The 10,662-nt window shown below is 55.0% G+C and overlaps 1 protein-coding gene across 2 annotated transcripts in view; it reads left to right on the top strand.

The window, feature by feature from the left end:
- Nucleotides 1–1,251: 1,251 nt before the first annotated feature.
- The window catches only part of BMP8B (bone morphogenetic protein 8b), a 28,749-nt gene continuing 19,338 nt past the window's right edge, over nucleotides 1,252–10,662 (top strand). For both annotated transcript variants that reach the window (XM_043578695.1, XM_043578694.1), the window contains exon 1: nucleotides 1,252–1,585. In XM_043578695.1, coding sequence (XP_043434630.1) covers nucleotides 1,252–1,585 — 334 coding nt within the window. The remainder of the gene's footprint in view (nucleotides 1,586–10,662) is intronic.

The following is a 10,662-nucleotide window of genomic DNA, read 5'->3' as shown; positions in this document are numbered from 1 at the left end:
CTGAAAGCCGCGACAATTAAGACGCGTAAAGGGCGGCTCCCGGGCGCTCTGGAAGGGCCCCAGAGCTCCCTGGCCCAGTTGGAGGCGGATGCGCGGCTCCCTCCTGCGGGAGGCGGGATCAGCACTAGGGGGTCCCCAGGGCGCACAGCGAGAGCTGGCGGTGACAGTGCGGTCGCCGGAACATGGGGGGATGGGGGGCCTCGCCTGGGGCGCTAGCCAGGAGCACGCGGGAACCAGGTGGGTGGCACGCACGCTGGGAGCAGAGACTGAGCAGGTGTCGCGAAAGAAGCCTCCAATAGCGCGTGCAAAGGGACAGCGGGCAAGGAGCCGGGTGGCCAGCGAGGAACTGAGGTGGCGGCTGACGGCAAAGGAACGCGTCTCACTCTCCGGGCACGACTGGCACCTCGGGGCCTCTCTACCTCTAGACCCTACTGAGGCTTTTCTTCGTGTCGCGTGGAGCGACATTCCGCGCACTAAGGCGGGACTGCGGGGTCACTCCAATGGTGGGACGCAGGCCCCGGATCCCGCCCGGTCGAGAGTGCTGGAGGGCACGCCCTGCGGGAGCGCAGGGCCTCATTTCTCCCGACTGCCCCGCTACCCTCGTGTCCCCAGGCCGAGGCCCCCCGCCCGCCCGACGGTGCCGGCTGGGAGGGGAGTCCAGCACGACCCCGACGACCCGGCAGCTGGACAGGGGACCCCTCGCCGGACCCGGCCACCAACGAACAGCGGACGGCATCTCGGCGTCACCACCACCTGCTGCACCACCCACGCCCCACCGCCCCTTCCCCCTGGCTTCAGTCCGGCGGCCTTGGCCCCGCCCCGAGCCCCCATTGGTCGGGAGCGGAGGGGGCGTGGCCCGACGGCGGCACGCGGGACCCACGGGCGGCGGAGGCGGGCGCGCGGCGCAGACAGCAGCTCCAGCTGGAGGGGCGCCGTCGGCTCTGCGTCGTCCCGAGCGCAGACCGGAGCTCGCCCGCCGCCCCTGCGGCTGAGCGGGCCTCGGCAGCAGCCGACTGACGGCTCGGCCGCCACAGACAGATTGGCCGCCAGCCCCCAGCTCCCGGAGGAGCCCCTGCCGCGTCCACGCCGCCCGAGCCCAGCAGGTGCTGGGAAACCGCAGGCGAGCGCCCCGTGCGGCCGACCCCGAGCCCCGCCCGCGGTTCTCCGTCCGCCGTCGGGGCGGCCGCGGCCCCGGTCCCCGCCCGGCCGCGGAGCGGATGCGCGCCCGCTGAGCGCCCGCCCGGCCCGGCCATGGCCGCGCGCCCCGGGCCGCTGTGGCTCGTGGGCCTGGCGCTGTGCGCGCTGAGCGGCGGCGGCCCCGGCCCGCGCGCCCCGGCCGGCTGTCCGGCCCGCCGCCTGGGCCCGCGCGAGCGCCGCGACATGCAGCGCGAGATCCTGGCGGTGCTCGGGCTGCCCGGGCGGCCCCGGCCCCGCGCGCCGTCCGCCGCCGCCCGGCTGCCCGCGTCGGCGCCCCTCTTCATGCTGGACCTGTACCACGCCATGGCCCGCGACGACGACGAGGACGGCGGCCCCCCCGAGCGGCGCCCGGGCCGCGCCGACCTGGTCATGAGCTTCGTCAACATGGGTGAGTGAGGCCGTCGGGGTGGGCGTCCGGGGCCCCGGTGACCATACGACCAGACCACCGGGTGGACGCGCGGGTGCGGACGGGTCCAGGGGACCGCCTTGGCCGGTGCGCGCCCCTTTGATCGCGGCCACGCCCCCACAGAGGGCTGGGAATGCGGAGCTCAGGGCGGCCGAGTCCAAGGGCTGTGGGCCCCGCTCACTCCGACAGACCAGACGCGAATGTGAGTCCCATCGATGTGCGCGTTTGTCCCGCCCCTGGAAACACCCAAGGGTAGGAATCATCTCATGTCGGGTGGACCGGGCAGTGCCAGGAAGACAGTGTGGTCCTGGGGAGACGGATGAGTAAACAGGCCGGGATGCTGCCACAGTGATAAGGGCAGTACTGGAGAAAGGGACAAAGTTCAGCGTGGAAAGCCCCGGTGACATCATCAGAGTGCCCAGAGCTGAGATGAGAGCCCAAGATGTCATGAGTCCACAGCAGCCCGTTCCCTGGCCAGAGCCCCAGCCCCTGTAGGTGAGGGTGTGGCTGTCAGGGCAGCCGGTGGGGAAGGAGTGGACTCTGAGCTCAGTGGGGCCGTCGGCGGTCTTGTCACCCTGAGCGCAGCACCTGGGACGTGGCTTGGCATGCTGTGAAGGTCCAGGCTGTGGAAGGACATGGTGGGCAGCTCGGACGCCCCTCCTTCTCCCACACAAAGCCCAGCCCTTCCTCTCTGCAGAAACTCTGTACAAGTCGTGGAGCCATTTATGGTTCGTTTTCAAAGATGTCTTTCCTATTATTAAATGCTCTTTAGTCTGCAGTCCTGACTATCTGTCCCCTATCCGCTTTGCCTCCTGTCTGTGGGGTCAGGGCTGGAGCAGACACCAGACTGGATCTGGGGGCACAGGGACTACAGCTCAGGCTTAGATGGGAGAAGACCTTTGCCAAGGCCAACAGCCTCCCTTTACCCACAGCGTCACTCTTGACCTTCCCAACAGCCCTGTTACCAGACATGATCTTCATCCCCATCTCCCCGATGAGGACTTTGAGGCTCAGAGAGACAATGTTATGCCCAGCATAGCACAGCCTCTCTGTGGCCCAGTCAGGACAGGAGGTAGCTCTACATCCACCTCCTCAAGGAGCTGATATTTCTTTCTCCTGTCAGGAGGGCAGGCTTTCAGGATGTAGAGAGCTTCCAGAGGGGTTTAGGCAGAGAAACCCAGGGGATGGAGCAGCGGCAGGTCTTGTGGGGTCTTTAGCCATTTGCTTCCTGCACTGGGGCAGGCCGAGGGGACAGCCAAGGAGGCCCCTGTCCCCCCCGCCAGCCCCGAGCTGTTGGGTGCCTGAGGTGAGGGAACGGCAGGAAGTGGCTGTTGACCTCTGCTGAGAGCCCAGTGCCAGGCACAGGACTTGGGCCAGTGAATGCCACCTTCCTGGTTAGAGGGCAGGGTGGGGGACGTGGGATAACAGAGACCATGTGCAAAACTGAGGCCTGTCCTCAGAACAAGCTGACCTGGGGCTCAGAACCAAGAGGGGCTGTAGATACAGTTATCTTGAGAATGTCCCCAAGGGAGCCATCCGTTAGTGAGTCACTGCCCGGCCAATATCCTGCTTCCCCAGCATCCCATGGTCAAGGCGCACATGGCCTTGGTGGGAGCTGCTGTTGTGAATCAAGCATCACCCTTAGTTCAGACACATCTGATTCCTCTTGTGCCTCTGCTGTGTGGTCTTAGGCACGTCCCTTGTCCTCTTGGAGCCACAGATCCCTCCTTGTAAAGTGGGGCTCCTAGAGATCAACGCATCGTCAGGGTTGTTGTGTGTTCAGTTGATAGATGGGAGGAACAGAAAATCATGCCTCTGGTCGGTGAGCCTGGGCCTGGTTGCTCCTGACTCCGGTCCCTCCCAGCTGCTGGCCAGCCTTGGTTGGATGTGTGGGAATGTCCCACACTTCTTTTTTTAACCTTTATTTATTTGTTTTGAGAGGGAGGGGTGGGGGGAGAAGAGGGAGGGGCAGAGAGAGAGGGAGACAGAATCTCAAGCAGGTTCTGAGCTGTCAGCACAGAGCCTGATGCGGGGCTCGAACTCACGAACCATGAGATCGTGACCTGAACCAAAATCAAGAGTTGATGCTTAACTGACTGAGCCACCCCAAGCCCTTTTCATGGGCTCAGTTAAATGGCCAGTCCAGGGCCACACAGCGCATCCATGACATCATCCAGGGGCTGTGGATTCCAGATGCCAGCTTCTTCCCACGCCATGTCTGTGTGTTTCACGAAGATCGAAGGCCTCTGACGCTGTGGGATTAACAAGCAGATCTTTGTTCAGTGGAAGCCCGGTCTGTGGGCGGGCCCAGCCAGCTGTCAGAGGGCCTCCTTTATTCTGATGTGCTAATTGCACTAGTACAACTCCTTCAATTTGAGTAGTTTTAACTGGTAATTACCTGGGCTGTGGGGGCGGGGGGATTAGACACCTACCAGGATTCTTTCCTTGTTTGGAGGCCCAGGCCCCAGGCCCCTGAACCACCACCGAGACTAATAGCAGAGTCGCTATGGTGTCAGCACCCACGCCCAGGCTCCCACACCTGTTGCCTCCAGCTCTACCTCCTGTTGGCCTCATCCGGGTCCTGAGAAGCCAGACCTGCTGCCTGCTGGGCCCCTGACCGTCCATGGCAGCCTGTGGGACCCAGAGACCTCTAGCCTCCCACAGGCCTCTGGCCCGTGGGTCAGGCCTCTGTGCCCAGGCAGGTGCTGTAGGAAGCCCGTGTCATGGCTGACAGTGTCTCTGTAGGGAGGCCAGGACTACGGTCAGAGCTGGGGCCCCTGCCTGGCCTGTCAGTGAGTCTCCACCTGTATGCTCTTGGCTGCCCTTGGTCAGGACACGGTAATGGGGTCCGATACCTGTCCTGGGTGTCCCCTGTGCTCACGGAGAGGAGAGGCCTGAGCTGGGAGGCAACACCCAGGTTCTTGTACCGCCTGGGCTCGCCACTGAGTCCTTCCTGTCCCAGGTCACCTCCCTTCCCTCTCTGGGCCTCTTTTCTCATCCAGTCCACAGCAATGGTGTCAGAAAACACGGGGCCTCCCGGCCCTGACCCCGTGGCTCCGTGTTGGAGGCACCTCCTCATGGCACCACCCCGTCCCCTGGGCTGGAGCGTGGGTCTGACTGGCTGCTCCCTGGGCGCCTCAGGCTGGCCCAGCCCACGGGGAGGGAGGAATGAGGCCAGAAAGACCAACTCCGCACGTTGGTCCTGGTCCTTCTCCACCTCGAGCCGCTGGGCCAGCAGGTGCCGTGTTCCAGGTTGAGAAACTGAGGCACAAACAGCCCTAAAGGCAGAGGTCTAGCCAGAAATGCATCAAGCCATCTTCACTTTTGTGGAGACCCTTCTCTGACCAGACTAATTTATTCCCGTGCCTCAGGCAGCCGAGGACAGGGGGTGTTGACCTGAGGTGCTGGATTTGGGAGAGGCAGGGCTGAGTGGGAATGAGGGACCTGGCCCACGTCCTGCTCAGCCCTGTGACCTTGAAGGTACTTCCTTTGGTTCTTTACTAGGGAACTCTCATTTCTCACTAATTCACTCAACAGATAGTCATGTGGTACCTGCTCTGTGCCAGACATAGTTCTTTCTAGTTCCTGGGATAGGACAGTGAGCGAAACAAAGTCCCTCCCCTTGCGGAGCTGGCCTCCTAGTGGGGAGCAAGGAATAAATACTTAAGCCACAAAGATGGTTGTCTAGACCACTGGTCTAGACAGTGACCCCCCCCCCCAGGGGGGCTCTGGAGCCCAGGAGCAGATGGACAGCGGGAGGTCAGACAGGACCTGGGTGGGGGGCTCTAACCTGTGCATCTTGATGCCACCACCGAGTCTCAGTGTGATCTGGGCTCTCCAGGCCACCTCTCAGAGCCTCAGTTTCGTCCTCTGTAAAATGGGAGACACTCGTGTAAAATAGCCCACCCCGAAGGCTGTTTGGGGAGTGTGTAAGATGGCCCCTGGTGAGGACCCTGTGCTCAGAACCTCTGAGTCTGTCTCTTCATCTGCATCACACTTAAGGTCACGTCTTTGTTTTGAAAAGAGGAGAGTGAGGCTCAGAGAAGTTAGGTGGTTTTCCCAAGGCCACCCAGCAGGTCAGCTTCCTGTCTCCTCTGCTCTTCTCCTACATAGACACTGCCTCTCCGCCCAGACCTGGGCCTGGCCCACCATTAGGTGTAGTAAGTGTTGCCGAATTGGACTATATTGAATATATATTGGAAACTGAGAATCTTTTTTTAAAATTTCCTTGTTTTAGGATTTATAGAAATAATGCAAAAATTCATACCATATAAATTCATTGTAGAATTTCATTATACAAAATTAGACCATACGTTCAAAAATATACAATATGGAAGCCCCTAGTAATCCTCTCTCCACTTCAGAGAAAACTAGCGTTCTAATTCTTTGGTGTAGAGTTCCCAACCTGCCCTGACATTTTATCAATACAGATTCTAACATTTTATTATTATTATTTTTTACAGAGTATGACATAAATGTCCAGTCTTGCTATTTTGTCTTTCATTTAACAGTAAATCCTTTGTCCATCTTTAAAGCTATTAATGTGACCATATGCCCAAAGGTAGCATCTCTTATTAAAAAGTAATTAATCTAGTTTTTCTGATATATAATTGATATATAAAATTCTTTAAAAAAATTTTTCTTAACATTTATTTATTTTTGAGACACAGAGAGACAGAACATGAACAGGGGAGGGGCAGAGAGAGAGGGAGACACAGAATCTGAAACAGGCTCCAGGCTCTGGGCGGTCAGCACAGAGCCCGACGTGGGGCTCGAACTCACGGACCGTGAGATCATGACCTGAGCCGAAGTCGGATGCTTAACCGACCGAGCCACCCAGGCGCCCCAGATATATAAAATTCTAAGATATCAAAAGTATACTACACGGTGATTTGATACACATAGTCATTGTTCACGGATTCTCCTCTCTAGTTAATTAACACGTCCATCACCTTACAGATTTCAATTTCCCAATACTGTGTTATCAACTATAGTCTCTATGTTTTACATTAGGTCCTCAGACCTTATTCATCTTATAGCTGAAAGTTTGTACCCTTTTACCAATCTCTTCCTATTTGCCCCACCCCACCCAGCCCCTGGAAACCACTTTTCTACTATCTATTTCTGTGATTTTGACTTCTTCTTCTTCTTCTTCTTCTTCTTCTTCTTCTTCTTCTTCTTCTTCTTCTTCTTTTAAGATTTCACTTAGAAGTGGTAACATGTAGTATCTGTTTTTCTCTGTCTGGCTTATTTCACTTAGCATAATGCCCTCAAAGTGCAGCTCGTGTTGTCACAAATGGCGGGATCTCCTTTTTCATGGCTGAACAATATGCCATTACATCTACATACCACATCTTTTTTGTCCACTCATCTGTTGATGGGCGCTTAGGTTGTTTCCATATGTTGGCTGTTGTGAATAATGTGCAGTGAACACGGGGGTGCAGATATCTCTTTGGGGTCTTGTTTTCATTTCCTTTGGATGTATTCTCAGAAGTATGACTGCTGGGTCATATGGTAGTCTTATTTTCAATTTTTGGAGGAACCTCCGTGATAATTTCCATAGTGGCTGCACCAATTTACATTCCCAGCAACAGTGCCAGGGGGTTCTCTTTTCTCCACATCCTCAACAAGAGATTGTTATCGCTTGTCTTCTTGATGACAGCCATTCTAACAGGTGTGAGGTGGTATCTCGTGGTTTGATTTGCATTTCCCTGATGCGAGTGATGCTGAGCACCTTTTCGAGTACCCATTGGCCATTTGTATGTCTTCTTTGGAAGTATATCTATTCAGTTTCTCTGCCCATTTTTAAATTGGATTTTTTTTTTTTTGCTCTTGAGTTGTATGAAATCCTTGTATATTTTAGATATTAGCTCATTATCAGATATGTGGTTTGCAAATATTGTCTTTCATTTCACAGGTCACCTTCGCATTTTGTTGATGGTTTCCAAAGGTTTCTCTTTCCAAGCGTTGAAGGTGGGTCCCTTTTCTCTAAAACCCTGTCTGTCCACCAGGCTGGTGTCCCCTGTGGATCCCTGACAACTGACTCCTTACGTCCATCTCCTCAGTGTTTTCTTACCCTTCTGGGGTAAATGACTACTACCTCCCCCAGTTGACAGAGGAGGAAATTGAGTCTCAAGGAGTATTAGTGACTGGCCCAGTTCCTGGGTACCCAGATCCACAGGGGCGGATGTGAAGAGTGGATCACAGCAGTGAGGAGGGTCAGCCCTGCAGGTGGGAGGCCAGAGTGGTGGGTTACTTTGGAGGAGGACACACGGGGCTTCAACCCTGGCTCTGCCGCTTGAGAGCTGTGAGACATTGAACAGGTTATTTAGAGTCTGTGTGTCTCAGTTTCCTCACCTTTAACATTGGGATCATCTACCTGTGTCCATAGTGCAACACTTAAATAGGTTAAGCACTTAAAAACTTAGCAAGTGCCTGGCAGTGCTCGGTACTAACAGCCAGCGTTATGGGGGAAGGGCCTGCCATGTTTCTCTGCACCCTACCTCCCCCCCCCCCCCCCTCAAACCCAGCCCGACCATTTACTTAGGGACCTGCAGCCCAGTGGTCAGCTCAGGCTGCCTGGGTTTGGATCCCCATTCCACCACTTGCAGTTTGTAGTGGGTGTCGTGATGTTTCGCACATCTTCTCTTCAGGAGCAAGTCACCCATTGCCCAGCTGCCTGGAGGGTGGGCTGCTGGCAACCGAGTCCTTCTGTAGGCATCCATCAGCTAGGCCCCCAGGAGCTTTTTATCCGATGTTAGCCACCCTCCGTGGCGGCACCCCACATTTAATGACTGGTTTATGGGGGCGTACATGTCCAGTCCCTTGTCTCCGGGAAGCCACCAGCAACCAGCCCCAGGGCTCCCAGTGCAGGTGGAATGGGCTGAGCCTTTGTGTGGTCAAATCACTGTTCGGCCATGCTTGGTGCTGCTCCCTCTGTTCCCTACAGAGAACACTCTCTCACTGAACGTCTTGACTCAGTCTTTTGCCCAGAAGCCTGATACTGTTTATATGATTTTTGTGTAAGTTAGTTAATGCTCTTTGCCTCAGTTTTCCTCATCTTCAAAATGGGAGACATAATAAATAGTTCCTGCCTCACAGGATTGCTGTATCACATGAGGTAATCTGTGTAAAATGTTGAAATAGTACCTGTTAAATGCTCAATAAGTGTTAGCTTTGTCTGTTGGCTTTTAGCCCAAGGGCAGCTAGTTGGTAATAAGACCAGAAGTAAAACCCAATTATTTCCTTTAACTGCTGCCTCTATTCCCTGAGCAAGCAGCCATTTATTCCCAGCAGCCTTGGGCTCTGAATACAGTAAGGGTTGGGGGGAAGTTGAAGGCTGGGAGACCTGGGGATGGAGAAAGTTGGGTTGTTCAGTCTGTGGCCATTCCTTAACGAACACTACTATGAACCTACTGTGTGCTGTTCCCTTTCTTGGTTATCCTGGGGCCTCCTCCAAAGTACAGCCCCAGCCTGAGGTCTGCTCATTAGAGTGGGAAAGGTGGGCCCAGAGACAAGTCCATATAAATTATGGCAAAATGGGAGGAATGGCCATTCACCTACTCAACAGACAGGAGCATGGAGGTTCAGTACAGCACAAGAGAGACACGGTGTTTTGTGGGAGACGAACAAGGCCCAAAAAAGAGGAAGAATGGTGTCCTGGCTGGGGGACAGAGAGGGCTTGGCAGGAAGTGTCATTTTGCTGGACCTTGAGGGAGGGTAGAACTTAGAAAGAGGTGGGAGGAGAAGGTGCGAGGGGAGGCAGGGAGGTGAAAAAGCTCTTGGTGTTTTGGAACCCCAGTTCCTTAAGTGAAAATCCACTCCTAGCTTTCCCTGCTCAGAATCCTTCTGTGTGTTCCTTCGTGTCACAATTGAATTCAGGTTCCCCGAGTCTGCCACTCAGTGTCCAGTGTTCTGGCCCAGCTGAGCCACACAGTGTTCCCTTGACATGTCTCCAACTTGGTGAGGCTGTGGATGAAGGGAAAATACAGACTTTGGAATCAGACAGACCTAGACTCTCACCCCACCTTGGGTGCTCCTGGTTGTGAACTCATGCAAATCAGTTACCTTCCCTGATCATCAGTGTCCTCATCTATAAAATGGGGTGAATAATATCTCTTTCACTGAGTTGCCGTGGCCTCCAGTCAGGTTCTCAGTGATCACGCCTCCTAGGGTTCATGTTCTTGTGTAGGCCCCTTTCACACTCTGCCATTGCTGGTCTGTGTGACCAATAGAATATGACAGTAGTGATGATGTGTCCCTTCCGAGATTGGGTTATAAAAGACTGCCCCTTCCATCTTGGGTCCTATACCCCACCACTCCTCCGCGCCCCAGATTGTGGAGTCTGGGGAAGTCATGCCCGGAATGCCGTGAGCAGTCCCACGGAGAGGCCCACATGGTGAGGAACAGAACCCTGCCACCAACAGCCACATTAGTGAGCTTAGAAGTGATGTGTTCATCCCAGTCAGTTCTTCTGAGACCGCAGCCCCAGCCAACAACTTGACTGTCACCCCATAAGGGACCCTGAGAGGGACCCACCCAGCTAAGTGCCTAGATTCTTGACCCTCAGAAATATGTGAAATAATAAATGTTTCTTGTTTTGAGCTGCTACATTTGGGTTACTGTGTTACATAGCAATAGATAGCTAATACAATTATGTATTAACAGAAATGGCATGTGTGACATGCCCAGTATGATGCCTGACACAGTTCAGTGCTAAAAAAAATGGGAGCTGAGGGAAGCCTGGCTCAGTCAGCTGAGTGTCCAACTCTTGATTTTGGTTCAGGTCAGGATCCCAGGGTCGTGAGATGGAGCCCTGCATGGGGCTCCACACTGAGAGTGGAGCCTGCTCAGAATTCTCTCTTGCTCTCCCTCTGCCCCACTCCCCCACTCGTGCTTGCTTGCTCTCTCTTTCTCTCTCTATCAAATTAAAAAAATAAATAAAGAGGGAGGTGGCACATTATTTCCCGCCTCTGCGCCTTTGCCTAAAATACTCTCCTCCATTTCTGTTTGTCAAAATTCTTCCACCACTTTCAAATACGTTTTCTAGAAAAGTGTTC

This window comes from Prionailurus bengalensis, chromosome C1 (assembly GCF_016509475.1).
Source record: "Prionailurus bengalensis isolate Pbe53 chromosome C1, Fcat_Pben_1.1_paternal_pri, whole genome shotgun sequence".
Taxonomy (NCBI): Eukaryota; Metazoa; Chordata; class Mammalia; order Carnivora; family Felidae; genus Prionailurus; species Prionailurus bengalensis.
Note: the sequence above shows the minus strand (reverse complement) of the source record. Positions and strands in the feature narration are given on the sequence as shown.